At 40.5% G+C, this 18,600-nt stretch overlaps 1 protein-coding gene across 1 annotated transcript in view; it reads left to right on the top strand.

The window, feature by feature from the left end:
* The window catches only part of RANBP9 (RAN binding protein 9), a 53,825-nt gene extending 35,471 nt beyond the window's left edge, over positions 1-18,354 (top strand). The window contains exons 6-14 of the mRNA XM_075270836.1: positions 2,608-2,783; positions 4,033-4,145; positions 5,626-5,734; positions 6,338-6,429; positions 8,760-8,907; positions 10,577-10,698; positions 11,625-11,776; positions 13,288-13,399; positions 17,073-18,354. Of these exons, the coding sequence (XP_075126937.1) occupies positions 2,608-2,783; positions 4,033-4,145; positions 5,626-5,734; positions 6,338-6,429; positions 8,760-8,907; positions 10,577-10,698; positions 11,625-11,776; positions 13,288-13,399; positions 17,073-17,203 (1,155 nt within the window). The 3' untranslated portion in view covers positions 17,204-18,354. The remainder of the gene's footprint in view (positions 1-2,607; positions 2,784-4,032; positions 4,146-5,625; positions 5,735-6,337; positions 6,430-8,759; positions 8,908-10,576; positions 10,699-11,624; positions 11,777-13,287; positions 13,400-17,072) is intronic.
* The last annotated feature ends 246 nt before the right edge of the window (positions 18,355-18,600 follow it).

The following is an 18,600-nucleotide window of genomic DNA, read 5'->3' as shown; positions in this document are numbered from 1 at the left end:
TTTAAAAATAAATAAATAATTGTGGGTGCGCCTTAAGTAATTCAGAACTACAGTGGCTGTCACTGTGTATGTTAATACTATAGACATGTAACTTTACCCCCTTTACTTCCTTAGACCTCCATGGAAAATATAACTGTCATGAAATGTATATTTCCTATTTTCTGTAGTCCAAGCATAGGTGTGTGTGTTAAAGTATGAAAAATATGGTACTTACCGTATATACTCGAGTTTAAGCCGAGTTTTTCAGCACAGTTTTTGTGCTGAAAAAGCCCCCCTCGGCTTATACTCGAGTCAAGCGAAAAATAATAATTTTTTTTTGGGGGGGGAAGGGGGGGGGCAATGACCAGCCGCAATAGCAATGTATAGAATCTCCCATAAAATAGTGAAAAAAAAGAAGCTTTAAAAAAAAGTTCTAAATCACTCCTTTCCCTAGAATACATATAAAAGTAGAAAATGACTGTGAAACACATACACATTAGGTATCCCTGTGTCTGAAAGTGCCCAGTCTACTGAATATAGGGGATCTGCAGTGCTCCTGTTCCGTCGGGAAGGGGTCAATAGGCGCACTGCAAATACCCTATATTCAGCCAGGCTGAATTCCATGTGGGGGAAAAAAAAAACAGTCCTCAAGCTCAGGGAAGGGGCAGACAGACAACCAAAACACCCCCTCCCCTTCTCCAGCACCCATCAACTACTGCACTCAAAAACTCCGACCATTTTAATTTTTGAAACTTTCCAGTAGCTGTTGCATTTCCCCCCTAGGCTTATACTCGAGTCAATAAGTTTTTCCCATTTTTTTTTGTGGTAAAATTAGGGGCCTCGGCTTATATTCGGGTCGGCTTATACTTGAGTATATACGGCATCTTAAAACGTCTGGTATTGGAGTTGTTTTTTTGATCTTTATGGTACAGGCAAAGATGGTACAAAATTGATCTCCCCTTGTGAAAAGTATGTTTGTAGAATACTCCTAGTGCAGCAGTATGTTTGCACCACATAATAGGTAAATATAAAGTATGGTGTATAAATGTCAGTTTACTGCACATTAGCTCGCAAGCATAAAAAGACTTTCCTTCCATTTTCTGATCACAGAAGTACCTAACACACTATACAGTTTACATCAGATTCCCAAATTTGGCTGGAAAATAGTTGTAGGTATTGTTTACTGCAGTATGATCCATCATGCTCACTAACTCGCACATTGGAAATGTTCTAACAGTAATAAATAAGATGTCTCCAACAACATGTTTGTTCTGGAATAAGCCTGACAAGTTTATTTTATGAGCTTCATGAATTTGACTTAAACCACACATCATCCAGAATGTAAATCCAGTCACAGTATGGCACCCAAGAGCCCTGTAATTTGGAGATTCAGCCACTTGCAGCTCCATATCTGTGTCAGTGACATTTTAATAAATTTGCCCTAGTGTTTTCCTTCAGTCTCATAGTTAGTACATAGATACTGTATGATTGTACATATTTCCGACGCATTTTTCCCTTCTTTTTATTTTATCTTCCTGTATTTAAAACAAGCCTTTGCAACTTGAAGAGCCGGTAAAACGTTCAGTCACCACTTCAATGCATGTAGCTATATACTGTAGGGGTCAGCAACCTCCAGCACCTGCGCTGAGCTCAGCACTTCAGCGTATTTACTAGACACAGGGCTGTCTCTAATGTTTAGACTGCTGAGACACCTCCCTCTCTCTCTCATGGATCATGTAATCTCCGTCAGAGGGGAGGAAGCACTACAGGACAAAGCATTGAGGCATGGCGCTCTAGAGTCCAAACTGTGAGCTAGCCTATTGAAAGGGCAGCAATTTCATGTGCAATTCATTTTTGTGCCTTGAAGCAAATGCAAAAGTAAAACAAGATATGACAACTGAGCACGCTAAAGTAGGCATTTGTTCATTTCAACAAGGCTGAACAGATTTTTATGGGTTTATATAACCAAACAAAAAACTGGGCTGTGTGAGGGACATCTTCTGCCCCCAGAAAGCAGGCTTACTGCAGATCATTCTTGAGTTCTGTATTCATCCGAAAGTCATATCTACCAGAGAACAATCTCCTTTACACAAAGAAGTCATGGACAAGAATCACATTGGAATGGAACCAGTACATTTGGTTTCTGTTATGGTGTGAATTATATATTACTTTCATGTTCAGGTAACATCATTACCATTATTGCAAGGCACACGGCTACTTCATATCTGACTTTTTTAGAAAATCGGTGCACAGTACAAAAAAGGTTGTTGACCCTTCTATACAGTATGATGCTCTTTCATAAGGAACCCAAAGGATTGGGGAATACAAAGAGTTTGAGCTTATGCAGTAGTAAGCAAAATGTTCCTTCTGTTACTGCAGTGCGGTTAGGCTTTGACTGAAAACTACGTATTTCAGGAACCAGGATGTTTGCAGGGGATGGGTGCACGTCCCTTTGGGTTTATTACTATAGCTGATCATTAGTTAATATCTCTATTGGACCACACAGCCTGGCTTTCCTTCTACACTTACATTGTATGGACATCACTTTCCATTCTATGACCTCTTTACTGAATGGTCGTAAGACAAACATCCTACACAGATTGAAATGAATTTTATCTTTGTCTTTAGCCCAACCTGTATCCAACTGTTGGACTTCAGACTCCAGGAGAAGTTGTTGATGCAAATTTTGGACAGAGTCCTTTCGTTTTTGACATAGAAGACTACATTCGAGAGTGGAGAACTAAAATTCAGGCCCAGATTGAGAGGTTTCCTGTTGCTGGTGATTGGCAGTCTATAATACAGAGGTAAGAAGTCAGTCGGGTGCCGCTTTTCTGCTATTTATTCTCTTTAGTGTTGACTGCTTTCGAGCTGAGATCCCTAATGCTTGCCATACACATAAGATTGCTCCACCTGCGCCGGAGTCTTCTGGGATCAACAGACGCAATGTAAGTGACGTCACTATACCACACCTATTGCTCCTAAGAGCATAGATGGCGGATCGAATGGTGAAGCACTCAGAAGATGAGGATGACTTTGAGTCGGGGCAGTCTGAGCCCACTGCCCGGATTAACGCTCTAAATACAGGTCTGTCCCAATAAAGACCCTGCTACAATGGAGTCCAGTGCAAGTGCACTTTTGGCCCTATGGTTAAACTGGCCCTCTTCCCTGCAAATGGACCCCTAACAATGAGACACTTGTCATCTAACCACAGGATAGCTGCTACATATGTCTTGGGACCACCCCTTTGACTTTCAGCAAAAGTGACATAGTCTTTTTTTTCTTATTAGAGGCTCAGGATGCTGCTGGTCTGTCTCTCCTCCATGCTTTACCCTGCTTCTTTGTTCAGATTGACAGCTGTTTGTAAGCACAGGCTTTTAACAGTATGTCTGTGACAGTGGACTTGACTTAATTTGCATGTAGGAATTATAAATGACAGCCTATTAGATAACTGAGGCAAAAGAAACCTGGGGAGTTGTAAAAACTTCAGATATTTCAACTGGATGTTGGGATAGTGGAGTTTGGCCATACACCTGCTTAGCTTGGACCAGTTAATATGGTTAAATCTCAGTAAATCTCAAGCACGTGTTGTGAAAAAACCCACACTTTGTCAAGTATTGCAGATGGGGCTTCTGCTTTCTGTCTGGATTACCTCTGGGTACGAGTCTACGTGTATTGACCTGCGTCCACTTACCACTATTTCATGCCTAATCTTGGTGGACAGGGATGGAACTGTTTGGAGGGGGGTTGGGTAATGTGTTTTTTTTTTTTTTTGTTTTTGTTTTTTTTTTTGTATTTAAAGAAAGAAAAAAAAGTTTTATTGTTAAGTTATCGGATTAAAAAAATATTTCTGATGGATTTTACCACATCCTTCAACTTTGCAATGTAAAGCTTGAAACCAGAAACATTCTCTGCTATGAATACCACACTTGGCTGCAAAAACAGTGTGATTTCATCCTAAATTTTAGTTGCAAAATCGGAAAAACGAATTGCTTGTACAGTGGTTATTCCTATCCTTTCATGTTCTAACTGAGCTCATGTTTTACTCTTGTTTAGGATGGTGTCTTCTTATCTTGTACATCATGGCTACTGTTCCACAGCAGAGGCATTTGCAAAGTCCACAGACCAGACTGTTCAGGAAGAACTGGCCTCCATTAAAAACAGACAGCGTAAGTTGTCATGTTGGGTATTTCCCATAACGCACACATAGACAGTGTAGTGAAACTTGGTATGTTTTTGTGGTGTTATCTCGCTTTTACGCTATGCTATAACATGCTAGCCAAATCTATGTACATGTATTGTTGCATGCACATGCGATAAGGCTATGTGCATTTTGCCTGTACAACCAACTATATTATATGGGTCTCTGGGATGTAGCTCAATGACTTCATACCAGTAAATTCCTATATGTATTAAAGAAATGTTCCAGTAAAGAAAATTTGTCTTCTCTTAAAAGTGAGTCTGTGTGTAGTACTACTGTCTCCTTTACCTGGACGTTATGTGCTCCACTCCGGAGCACTAACCATCTCCTCTTCTCTGATGCACACAGTGTTTCCTGTAGGAACAGGAGCTCAAACTATCCCTGTATGTCTTTGGGTGTCTGAGCTCTAATAATAGTCTGAGAGTCTGACCTCTTGTTCATACAGAAAACACTGGGTACATAAGAGGAACAGAGAGAAAGTCAGTAAAACTGCCAGTAAGTTATGCAATGTAATTATATTACACACAGTCTAATTTTGAAGTGTGGGAGGGGGCTTTTTTTTTTTTATAGTGGAGTGCTTTTATAAGCAAGGTGGGGCTCTGTTTAAAGCCCATATCAGTACACTTACACCTCATTTATAACACTGTCAGTCCATTAAACTGTTACAATACTAATCACACAGAGGATGTAGGAACCTATGATGTCATGGTTGGGCATGCAGTTTTTGAATCTATATGTATGTTATAATGAAATTTCTGAAATTTCCCCAATGTGGGACTATTAAAGGATTATCTTATCTCTTGTAAGCACATACCTCCCAACTTCAAAGGACAGAAAGAGGAACGGAATTTGAAGTGTGCTGCAAATTTAGCCTCACCCATGTCCACTTTGACTCCACCCATTCCAATTAATTTCTCTTTGTGCCCACTCCCCCCCACATTGTCATCTTCCTGTTGCTGGCACAGTTTAATGTCCCCCTTCCATCTGTCACCTTTTGTCTGACCCCACAGTTTAATGTTCCCCTACTGGCAAAAAAAACAAACTTAAAAAAAAAAAAAAAAGCTAATGATCACCTAGCCACGTTCCCTTCTCTGAAGTCTCTGCAAGTCTCTGCTCCCGGAGGTTTCAGGAAGCTGCAGGTGTAATGTGAATGATGTCATCACATTGCGCATACAGCTCCCAGAGCCGGAGAACATAGTGGCGGACTGGTGAGGCAGGGAGCGGACAGCTGCTTCACTATGGTGTCCAATTCATCTGTGTCCTCCAGAATCCAGGACTGTCTCACTGAATCTGGGACGGTTGGGTGTTATGTATACATGTGAGGGTTTTTTCACTCTCCTTTATTCATAGTATGGATAAAGTGAACATCATGTTGTGTAGTGCTAAATGTTAAGTTACAGCGCTGATTTGGAATCTTTATTTGTCTGCAAACTGACTGTGTTTAACAGGGATTCAGAAATTGGTTTTGGCAGGAAGAATGGGAGAAGCTATTGAAACCACACAGCAGTTATACCCCAACCTGCTAGAAAGGAATCCTAATCTTTTCTTTACCTTAAAGTAAGTATCTAATGCATTCCATGCAAAAATTGTTAAAGGCATATATTAAGTTATATAAGATATAACTTTTAAAAAGTAACCAACCTCTGGTATGTTGATAAACTCAAAAAAGGTATAGAAATATACTCAGACTCTGGGTTTGTTAAACCACCACCAAAATTAATTGATATTATTTGGATACGTGTGATTTATACACAATAGTCCAAACATATGTCAGAATCCAGTTATGAATGCACAGCGAAACACCCATTTAATATATGTTTACCCCAATGTTATATAATCTATATGGGGTGTTAATGAATACAGTGTATCCATAAATACACAGCTATTGCCCCAATATTACAGATGACAAGAGGCTGTAATGCCCTTGTCTATGACAGCGACCACTGTTAAACTCTTATTCTCATGTATGTGTAACACAACTAAGTGGAATTAATACCAGTGATAGACCAGCATTGGTCACCTATAGTTACATATATACTGAACCATCTGGTATGAACTACAGAAAACTGTTAACCAACAAGGCTCCCCCTTAAATGGTCACCAATCTTCAGTGTGCATATACTGATATATTATGTGGGATTAAATCCTTTTCTTTTGCAGAGTTAGGCAATTCATAGAAATGGTGAATGGGACAGACAGTGAAGTGAGATGTCTGGGAGGTCGCAGTCCTAAGTCACAAGACAGTTATTCAGGTAGGTCTTTGCAAGATGTTACTGTAGAAGGTTTTTGCAAAAGTCAGTATAAAGAGATCCCTGTATTTCCAGCCGTCCAATACAACTTTCGTCTGCTGAGCACTTTGGTAAATGCTCAGTACTGGGCTGGATTTTTAGGAATGACAAGTAGGATTGGTAGTGGGACCTGTCATTCCACCCCCCTCCAGTCCACACTTTGGGGATGTCCCGGCAGCGACTCAGCTGCAGAGAGTCTCCTCATCAAGGGAGGCTTAAGAAGTCAGCTCCAACAGCAACACTTTGGCAGAGTTTGGCTGGAGAGCTGACAGAGAGGTCATATTTTTGGAGCTGTGTCCTGAGTGATTCTACTGGCTTTTGGATTTCTGTTATTCTAGGTGAGGTAACCTATTCTATGTTTAGTTAGAGCCTAGCCGGGCAGGTATTTATTTTTGTATTGTTTCCTTTTGTTGCTGCACTACCTTTTTGAGTGAAATTAAACTCTACCTTTGTTTTGGACTAAAAGAAACTGGACTTGTGTGTCTATGCCACCCCACCTAGCAACCCCATATCCTGACAGTTGTCAGACATCTGCCCTGGCACACTGCTCCAAAAAATTCTGAATATACCTCTATGTCTAAAGCTAGAGACATAAACAAAGTTTAAAGAATATGGAGTTCTTCCTAAAACTGCTACACCTGCAAAGGCTGGTCATGTTACTGGAAGAAAGATGCTATTTCTACATCCATTTTAGCTTGCTTCCTTAGTTTTTTGTTTCACTGCTGGTAATGGACTAGACTAATTTGTATGCAACTTGCACATCCTGAAAGTAATTTATTGGGGTGCCCCCCTCTCCTCCAATAAGAAGTGATGAGTTATCCTTATGATATGCTGCTACTTTCAGATCTTGAGATCCCTTCCCCAACATTCCTCACGATAAGGATATAATCTTAAGACAGTATCTGATTCTTGGTGGATCCAACATGTAAGATTCTTTGGTCTGGTTTACATGACTGATATGCATTCTTGTGGCATCACTCCTTCATCTATGAAACGCAGATCAGTCTAGGACACCTTCTTGGATGTGACACACTACCTGTTTTCAAAAAGAAAAAACGTGAATAGATTCATTCAGGGATAAGTATTAGCTGTGCCTTGTTTATCTAAAATTTTCATGGTTGCCTTTTTTTTCCCTCTGCTTTTTTGGTAGTAGATATGTATTAAATAAGCACACTGCTTTGATAAATGTTAACCACATTGAATAATGCACCTTTTATTGGCTGTGTGCACATTATGCATATTTTTCTTATAACAAAAAAAAAAGTGCATTTGTGCCTTTTTAAAAAAGCCGAAATCATAAATATGGTGAGAAAAGAAACTCCACTTTGGCCATGCCATGCCCCCTTTCCTCACCATAAAGCAAAAGTGGCTATGGAAGAAAACATTTTGAAAATGGCGCAAATGCTTTAAAGCGCAGAGAGCAAACAATCCCCCTCCAAAAGGCACAATTTACATCAGTTACTCTATAAATACGCCTCAGGTTCCAGACCATAATATGGTTAGCCGCGACTGAATGCCGGTGCACTGCACCGGCATCCAGTAGCGCACTCCGCTCTGGATAAGGCCCTATGAATGGGCCTAGTCGGTAGGAGGGAGTGTCTTCAGGCTGAATCGCGAGGCGAATCGGCCTGAAGAATGAGCATGTCGCTTCTTTTTCCGGGAGCCAGAACAAGCGGCTCCTGGAAAAAAGACCTGACCGGCTCCCATTGCTTTCCATGGTAGCCGTATTTTTGGTCAGGAGTTTGAGGGGGATACTGCCTCAAAATCTGGACCAAAAAACCCCGTGTGAACTTACCCTAAAGTTGAGTTCACATAGTTATTTGGTCAGGATTTTGAGGCTGATTTCACCTCAAAATCCTGGCCAAAAAGACGGCTCTCATTGAAATCAATGGGAGCCGGTCAGTTCTTTTTGCCGGGAGTTGGTTTATACTGGCTCCGGAAAAAGAAGCGAGATGCTCATTCTTCAGGCCGTTTCGCTCGCGATTTCGCCTGAATACGCTCCCGACTAGGCCCATTCATTGGGCCTAATCCGGAGCGGAGTGATCAACTGTATCCCGGTGCAGTGCACCAGCATTCAGTCATGGCTACCCGTTTTTGGTCTGGAACCTGAGGCGGAGTCTGCCTCAGTTTCCGAACCAAAAAACCCTGTGTACACTCAGCCTTAGAGTTCATAATGACATCACAGGTCTAAAAACCTTACAATCCAGTGAAGCATGTGTAACATCTTTCTTTAAATGATAGTAATTTGTTCTTCCTTCTCTACAGCAGTTAAAGCCTTGACTTTCTCTCCTCAGGTTCGGATAGCAATTGCAGTAATGGTGTAATATCAAATAAAAGTCACCAGTCCCACAGTCGTAGTAAACACCAGCCTTCCAGCCTTAATGTAACAGAACTGAACAGTATAAACATGACTATGTCACAGCAAATTAACAACTACACCAGGTACGGAGCTCATGCTGAGAGTAAGCAGTCTTTCTGATGGCAACGTTTCCCGATATCTGCCAGCTTCAATTTGTGCAGCTATTGCTGAGCTGCCGGGACTGTGACTTGTATCCTACTGCATCTAGAATAACCTCACATCACAATGATGATGGCACTGCAACTCGGGCTACGTGTGCACCTGCACCAGGTCACAGTACTATTGACAGATTAATCCGATTGATTAAAAATTTACGAGTTTTAAAGTATCTACATGATAGATCATCAATACGAAATCAGTGGTGGGTCGACACCCTGGACCCCTACCGACCAGATGTGTTAAAGGTTGTTGGTGGTCATGCAAGCACTGTGACCTCTGCACTGTTTACATTGCACACCATCTGCTTCATGGAAGCCATACAATGTAATGACAGCCTTGAGCCTTAGAAGTTAATGTGATGAGACTGTAATTACATTGCAGGACTGCTTTGAAACACATGGTCTTGACAGTGAATAGGTCATGGTGCTCACATGAGTGCCAACAGTCCGATTCACAATGCTGGTCAGTGTTGGAACCTAGTGATTTTTTTTTTCTTTTATTGATGACCTATCATAGGTATATGTTGTGGGGGTAAAAAAAAAAAAGCTGGGCAACCCCTTTAATTCTGACCAAAGCTGGCCATTGACCTAGAAATGGCGAATTTATCGAGCCTTTTCGCCAGACTTTTTGGCTTCTGAATGTTGTAAAATGAATTTTAGTGACTTTTTATTTGTGAAAACACTTTGCACCAATTTATGCTCGATAGGCTAACCATCATTCCCAGTAATGGAGTAAGAATACTAAATATTACTATCACATTCCAGTATAAGGCAGGCAATAGAAAGCAGAGTATCATCTCAGGACAGAAGTGGAACATTTGAATAATATGGCAATGTTGACTTCAGTAAAAATTCCCATTTATGATAACTCTTCCCCAAAGTATGCCACGATGTTGTCAAATATTAAATTTTTTTTAAAAAAATGTTTTCCAGGTCTCTTAGTCTATCACAAAATGTTATTTTTGTAGCACACTTTTGTCGCATGCTGTTCTTGCTTATGTGTCCCATAGCACCTTTCAGTGACTGCGGCTACATGGTAGTTTCATGGGATAGGCTACATTGTTATAAGAGGGAGCAGTAGAAAGGTTTTATTTTACACTATAGCCCTCTTGGCAAAATGCAGCAGGAAAAAATGCCGTTGGCTTTTTGGAGCTTTTTTAAATTTATTTTTTCTCTACCTTCCTGTGCTAAAGCTATTGCTTAACTGAAAACTGCTTGTACTTTTAAAAATGCAGGTTTTCTATAGCTCGCACTCACATTCTCATTCACTTTCCTGGTACTTGAAAATATAGTGTTGACCGTTTTTTTCTGCTGTGGATCCGCATCAGCCAAATGCTTTATTTTCTCAATCTGGGGCCGTAGCCTTGCTCTGTATTGTGAAAATGGCAGCAAGAGTGCAACATATGGGCACAGCCTAAATTATTACCAAAAGATATATGAATTGTTAAGGACTTTCAATGTCTTTGGCCGGCTTCTGATACCATCATGGTCAGGCTCTCTTTATGGATCTTTGTGTTGTTTGAAAATATCCTTTTTATGGCCTAATTGTTTACTACTAAAAAGTCTTAGCACCATCTTTGTCTTTTTCTTCCAGCAATGATGTAGAGATGGAGACCGATCACTATTCCAATGGTTTTGCCGCTGCTTCATCTAATGGATTTCTCAATGGTAGCACAAAGCATGACAATGAATTGGAAGAATGTGACACCGAAATGGGTTTGCTCTGATACTTATTTTCAACATATCAGGCATTTAGTTGTTGCTGCAGGTTCAACACCAAAAGTCTGCAAAGAAAGTGCAATACAGTGTTAGTGAATGGAGTTGCAAAACCTTGTTCATATGTGAATCAGGATGTTTTGCTTTTGCACATTTCTTGATGAATTTGCTGTTGAAAATTTCCAGTACGATTGAACCTGGCATTATAGGCCTATGGTTCTGTTGCCATGGATATGTATAATTTGCTGCAGCAATTTACTGATAAATCTGAGGACAGGTTTTTTTTTTAGGCCTATAACCTGCTACAGAGATTGGAAGCAGCAGGTGTCTTTTAAGCCATCTTGAAAGGGTAGTTCACATTAACAACTTTGAGTGTACTCAAACAGTGAGCTAGCTGGCGTCCAGGGATCCCACTGTTCTGAACCACAGAGGTTGTCCTGGATGAAGGAAGCCACCTTTTTTCCTTGCTTCAACATAACAGGGAAATTGAAGTATTGATTCAGTAGGCCATCTGTTCGTACGCCAGGCTTTCCTGAGGTACTGAGAGGCAGATCTCGCCCTTGTACACTCTCTTCCCTTCATTGATCCTAATGGGGTGCATGAAAACAACTTGTGTAAAGTGGGTAACTACTTCAACCCATGGCATAGTATGGAAAATGCTTATTGTGTTGCTGCAATTCAATTGTATAGTTTGCTTAGGGCTACTTTTAGATCAGAGCTGGATAAATAGGAAGCCAGCGAGCCCAGGACTTTTTGCATTGTTTTCTACTGATGTCTGCATAGTGTCTTATTGCTGAGGAATTGAGAGTCAAATTGGCATCACAAGTCTAAAGTATTTGGTGTAGCCCTGTTATGTCCTTTCGCTGTGATGGAAGGATTACAAAGGTGATATTGTAGCATTGTAACTTGTCTTTCCTTTTTGGCAGAGGTAGATTCAACTCAGGTGAGACGCCAACTGTGTGGAGGAAGCCAGGCCGCCGTTGAGAGAATGATATGTTTCGGAAGAGAACTACAAGCCATGAGTGAGCAACTAAGGAGAGAACGTGGAAAAAATGCCACTAACAAAAATATGCTAAAGGTATATCACTGCCTGTACCAAGATCACGTCTTCCTGCCTTTTAGATTATAACTGGAGGCCTTACACAAAAAAAATTATAAAAAATAGAAATGTATTTATATTCCTATTAAAACCTATAGGGATACAAATAAACAATGGGGAAGACATGGAGTGTGTACATAAGTACCAGAAATGCCTAAACACAATATATAAGGGAAGGAGGAATAGTATGCATCATGATATACACTTCAAATGTGCATGACTATTAGAAATTGTAAATGACCAATAGAAAGGATCTTGTGAAGAGTGGTAAATTACCAGAGAAGAGAAATAAACCATTGGTCATGTCCAAGCCAATAAAGGCCGGCTGTCCATCAAAGCTGAAAAGGAAAATGAGTAGAGATGAGCAAACACTGTTCGGATCAGCCGATCCGAACAGCACGCTCCCATAGAAATGAATGGAAGCACCTGGGACACAGACTTTGCCAGCGGCCGGCCGCTTAACCCCCCGCGTGCCGGCCGCTTCCATTCATTTCTATGGGAGCGTGCTGTTCGGAACGGCTGTTCCGAACAGTGTTCGCTCATCTCTAAAAATGAACACGCAGAGTATGTATGTAATAGCACACACCTACCCAAATAATTGCGTAAATGTCCGACACGCGTTTTGACCATTATATGGGCTTCATCCATTGCTTTTGCTTTCCAGCTTTTATAGAGAGCAGGCCTTTATTGTCATGGCCAATGGTTTAGTTCTCTTCTATGGTAATTTCACAAGATACTTTCTATTGGTCATTTACAATTTGCAATAGTCATGCACATTTGAGGTGTGTATCATAATCTATACTATATATCCTTCCCTTATATATTGTGTTTAGGCATTTCTGATACCTATGTAGACTCCACGTTTTCCCCCTTGTTTATTGTTGTTTTTTGTGATTTTTTCTTTTCTTTTCTAATCATATATGTTTTGATGTGGATATTAATAAATTTCTATTTTTTATTTATTTTTTTGTGGGTTCTTTTTTGATTCTGTTACTTTATGTATTTCCTACACTGTTTTTTTGATATTCACTTTCTTGTACTGGTATATATTATCTGAAGGCCATACTTGTATGAGCTTCTCATTATACAGAGGGGTGGTCACCTACAGCGCTCACAAATTCAATTCCTAGAGGATTACTGGTGGACATTGAGTCATTTTCTACTACTGAACAGATTGGCCTATAGTGACTGCTGTATTACTGCATGTCTAGTAGCCTGTGCTATTAAAATCCCTGTGCGTGTGACCACTCTGAGAATTTTACATCCACAAATGGTAAATATAGTCCGTAGGCGGACAGGTTATGACAGCTGGTTTTTGTATGGTCTTCTTCAAGCCTGTCAGCAGGTCTCCTATTCTACAATGTCTACAGGTCGATCTACAAAAAAAAGTGTGATATATCACTATGATTGTGTTTTGTTGTGCTGATCTATAATGTAGACGTCTTCATTTTATAGATCATATGTGTTCTTTTTTTTTATTTTTTAAACAGGATGCATTTAGTTTACTTGCATACTCCGACCCCTGGAACAGTCCAGTTGGTTACCAGCTTGATCCTATACAGAGGGAGCATGTGTGCTCATCTCTAAATAGTGCAATACTAGGTAAGAGCTTTTTTTTATAAACAGACCACCCTGGGTACATTGCTACAATGTCTGCGCCATTGTCTTTTAACTGTCAAATGTTGTTCTGCTTGCACAACAGTAAATTCCTTGTGTTACATAGCTGCGTAGCTAGTACAGTTAATAAGAGACCAGGTTACTGGAGGCCGTATGAGTAAAGTTTAGAATGTATTAATTCTAAGAAGCAAAATGTTGTTCTATACCAGGGGTAGGGAACGTACGGCTCTCCAGCTGTTGCAATACTACAACTCCCAGCATGCATACTTGCTCTGCTGTTCTTGGAACTCCAATGGAAGTGAATGGAGCATGCTGGGAGTTGTAGTTTCACAGCAGCTGGAGAGCCAAAGGTTCCCTACCCCTGTTCTGTACTGTCCTTCCATTATACCCTCCTCAGCCTGTACTTCCATTAGCTTTGCCATCTCCCAGCAGACACGGCATGGATTTTAAACACAAAGCCTGATATTTTTATACAGTATTTTGTCATGCCTGGCTTTGGTTACCATAGAAACAGTCTGGGAATTCTGCCAAATACAATGCAACGTTGTCGGTGTATGTGTGATTTAAGCAGCAAGGGGAGTATCTGTTCATGCATGCAAGCAGCCATTCTTTCTGGGACTCCATACAAGTAGCCGGCCCAGTACCCATAGTCTTTTCTGCTAGTTGGAATGTACCAGATTTCCATTATTACAGATGCCATCCTCCATTATACCAGCAACGCAATCTGTACTGTCACACTGAACGCTCACACCAACGCTTCTCCTATTTATCATGCCAATTTCCCATACTACATACCTGACATAAGATCCTCTACTGAGTCAGATGAAGGCCATATAAAAGGCCGAAATGTTACGCACTACTCTACAGAGGAAAATTGTTACTTTGTGTTACAAATAAAATAATCCTCTTGGATGTGGAATCCTTTTATTTATCTATGACTAGCATATGCTCGCGACTTCGTCTGCAAGTTGGTGTTGGCGCTGAGCCACTTATATTTAGCCAATTGCTGTTGTGGATGATCAACCTGCTCCCATGTCTCGGCTCTGCTACATCGCAGCATATGCGCAGCATACTCAGTTGTATGTACATCTCTGCATATGGAGAGCATACTGAGCTGTGCTACAGCGCTGCTTAAGCTCTGCTACATCTGGCCATTTGGATTATAGGGGTGTTCTTATGTCAGTGTGTGAGCAGCTTCTGTGTTACAAAGGGCTGAATGGATGTTGCTGAAATGTGCCAAAGTTCGATCAGCCTGCTCCCGCGTCTTAACTCTGCTACATCGCTGCATATGCGTAGGATATCCAGCTGTATGTACATGTTTGCATATGGAGTACCTTGCAGAGGTGTGCTACAGTGCTGCGTAAGCTCTGCTACATCAGGCAATTGTGTTTATAGGGTTTTTTTTATGTGACTGTCTGAGCAGCTTCTGTGTTACAAAGGGCTGAATGGATGTGTAGTGTAGTGATGTCATTTACCAGGATAAAAAGTAGCCTGTTTTAATCGGGGTTCCTATCTATGTATGCAAATCCGTTCAGACGTTTTTGCGTGATTGAGGAACAAACATCCAAACCCACAAACTTTCACATTTATAAATTAGTAGGATAGGATATGGATTGGATCCTATTTCCACTTCCTGATACAGAACGCACTTCACACTATACAGACATTATTACAGATTATTACTTAACTCCTGTGGTGACAATACACGATCACCAGCAGAATGCATTGCTAAATCGATTTGTTAGTTGAAAGTGATTTATCTGTGGCACCAGCCATGGTAGGAACTTCACTTGAAGATATGAAACATGGCCTGCTAACAGTTCGCCTGCTACAAAGTATTAGATGTGTGGCACTAAAGCATGGCGTGCGCGTATGTGTGCACATGCACGAGAGAGATGGCATATTCAGAGTGAGGGTTGACAAGTTGTGCTCTAGGGCCCCTCAGGAAAACTCTGGCTTTAAACATACCATGTGAGAGTGAGATTATAAGGGTGATGCCACACAATGTATTGGATGCCGCTATAGCCACAACCAGCGCTCAGGCTTCCAATGTTATAACAAGGTTATAACTGCATATAGTGCTGGGGTCACAGGTGCTTTTAACTTTTAAGTTAATGAAATACGATTATTTCCAGGTGATTTCTCATTAGGCTGGGTTTATAGGGTGCTTTTTTTTCTGTTCAGTTCGGACATGGTACTATGTGGGTCACCTGTATGACCATGCCCATTACAGGTGAAGTGTGCAGTAACGTGCTGAGCAGTACTGGGACTAAAACTGCATGCAGTTCTTCAGGCTGGGTGCACATGGTGCTTTTTTGCTGAAGAACTGGGTGTGGTTTTTTTGATTAATGACATTAATGAGTAGCACATATTTCTATATATCTCGCCTGTATGTTAACGAACTGAAAACCTCTATTTTAATGTATAATCATATACAGGTGAGATACATAGTAATGTTGCATTCACACCTGCACTTGTTGCCCATTCGAGCATTCTGTCCATCATTGCGCTTAAAAACCAAGATCAGAGGCCACGGAATGCACAATGAGCGCCCCAAGGAGACCAAATAGATTGGAAAGTGTCCAGGGTGTTATTGAGGCTAGCAGTCAAGAACTCGAGGCTCCTCACATCTTTGATACGTGCCATGAGTCCAATGCCTGAGAGGGGGTCCCACTCCTCCAATGCTTGGCAATAAGAGTTTTTGCGGCTGTACAAAGATGCAGGAAAAGTCTGGAAGTCTTGCTACCTAGGTGTCTGGGAGGGAGTTTCAGTAAATACAGGAAGGGATCTAAGGGTCCCCCCTGCATGAAAAGGGCATCCGTCAGAGACTTTACCTTACCTCCCCCCAGAAACCCAGGACCAGAGGACAAGACCAAAAAATGTGAAATAGTGTACCCGCCGCGGCGTTGCAACGCCAACACCCCGATGGGAGTACAGGGTTTAAGGCATGAAGAAGAGCTCGGGTATGAGACAGTGCAAAATTAAGCTGCATTCATACAGCGGAGAGACAAAATGGCTGTGAAAGAGACATATTTTACAACTGTTTTGCATCCGAGGGGCTGCCATATTCACTGATTCCTCATAGATTTGACTCTACTGAGAGATCCGTGAAAACTGCCAGTAATAGGACATGACCTATTTGAAAAGCCCCATTGACATGTAAAGCATTTAATAAATATATATACCGTGCAGATGAAAGAAGGCAATTCCAGTTTTATTGGCCCCACGGTTATACAAAGAATTGGAATTTCAACAAATGGCTTTTAACACTGAAAGTGCTTTTAGCTGCCATGTTACGTGTACAGATCAGGAGTCATCCCTGCTTTTCACTAACCCATATAGCGAAGTGAATAGAATCCGCCACAAATATAGAGGAGGTCCTATACATGTCCGTAGATCCCGGCTCTTCACTATACCTGGACACAGCCACAAAAACTATAACTGTGTGTATGGATCCATAGAAATGCAAGAAAAATATGGTGGTGTGAAAGAGACCTAAGGACTTCATGTTGACCTGGCTATCGTCTGTAAGATGTGAATAGATATTAAAGGGAAGATTATTATAATAACGCTGTATTGCTAGCCTTTTATTGCTAACAGTTGTACGAGTCAGACATTTGCCAGTTGCTAACCATATTTTCTTTGTTTAATCCTATAGATATTCACAACCTGCCAAAGCAGCCGCCGCTGTCCCTGGCTTTAGAACAAGCTGCACAGTGTTTAGAGATGATGGCCCATTCAGGCATCGGTTCCTGTGCTTTTGCCAGGTTGAGTGATTACTTACATTAGCTATGCAGTAGAAGTCAACAGACTATGTGCAGTATAGAAATACTGCCAGACACATAGACCAGCTCTAGTTACTTGGAACTCCTTTGTTTCATTTATTACGTTTGTAACAAGCACGTCCCTATCATTTGACTTTAAATAGCCTTTTTTTAATTATTATTATTACTTCATTCAGTTTTAAGAGGATGTTGCTATGTAATTCTGGTTTACCATACCAGCAATAATTTGATTTGAATATTAATCTATGTTAATCCTCTTACAATATGTGAGGTACAGTGAAAAATTACAAATAACAGGGCGACGCTAACATGTAAGTAACATGCTTGCAGCAGTCCTTTTTTTTTTTTTTTTTCATTATTATTTTCACTATTATTTTGGGATGCATTATAGACTCTTAAATGCTGTGCTGCAAGAATCCTCGTGACTACAGGCTGTGCCCTGTTATTTTTTTCAATTTTTTATTTTATTTGCACAGTGTATGGCCGCCAGATCTTCGCTGGCCAAACTGTATATCTTGAACCTGCACGCACTGTGACTAAGATCACAGGACATACGTAATACTTATCTGGGACTGCCAGTGTACAGGTTGTGTATGGCATGTCTCATGTGTAGACATCAATCTGCTTCTGTTTCCCACAGAGGGCACTGTTGTAGGGTAATGACATACAGTATAGACTGCAGAGTTTCCCACCTGTGTCATAAAACTTGAAATGCCCCAAAGGAGTGTTGTGTTTTTGTTTTTTTTCTTTTGTTTTTTTCTTTTGTTTTTTTTTCTTTTTAACCTGCACCTCAACTCTATAGTCCCAGGATGCGTTGATACGGCCAGCTTCGACATTTGTACTTGCTATGGGCTGTGTCATTGTTTTTTCCTGTTGTGTGATAATCTCTTTATTGTAACATGTCAGCACAGCGTGTGACGTGAAGAATTCTTCTTTATTCCTTCTGTAACAACAGGACAGCTTCTTCACACTATATTAAATAGGGATTGGTGTGTCTTTAATCATTTATTTATAGAAAAGAACCAAATATTTAGTCTTCTTCTAGGTATCTTAATTTCACCTTTGTACACTTTAATTTTTAAGTGCTAAAATATTGAATAAAAATGTAACTGTACTTAAATTAATCTGCCAATAAAAATTTAATTCGGAAACAAACATGGTGCTTTTTATTGTGTTCACAAGAAATTATTTTAGTAGAAATGTATGAATGTATAAATGCAGTAGTGGCTGCTGGTGTTACAAAATAATACCCCAAATATATAGTGGGTACGAAAAGTATTCAGACCCCTTTAAATTTTTCACTCTTTGTTTCATTGCAGCCATTTGCTAAAACCAAAAAAGTTTATTTTATTTCTCATTAATGTACACTCAGCCCCCATCCTGACAACAACAAAAAAAACA

This window comes from Leptodactylus fuscus, chromosome 4 (genome assembly GCF_031893055.1).
Source record: "Leptodactylus fuscus isolate aLepFus1 chromosome 4, aLepFus1.hap2, whole genome shotgun sequence".
Classification (NCBI taxonomy): Eukaryota; Metazoa; Chordata; class Amphibia; order Anura; family Leptodactylidae; genus Leptodactylus; species Leptodactylus fuscus.
The sequence above is the reverse complement of the archived record's forward strand: the minus strand, read 5'-3'. Positions and strand labels throughout refer to the sequence as shown.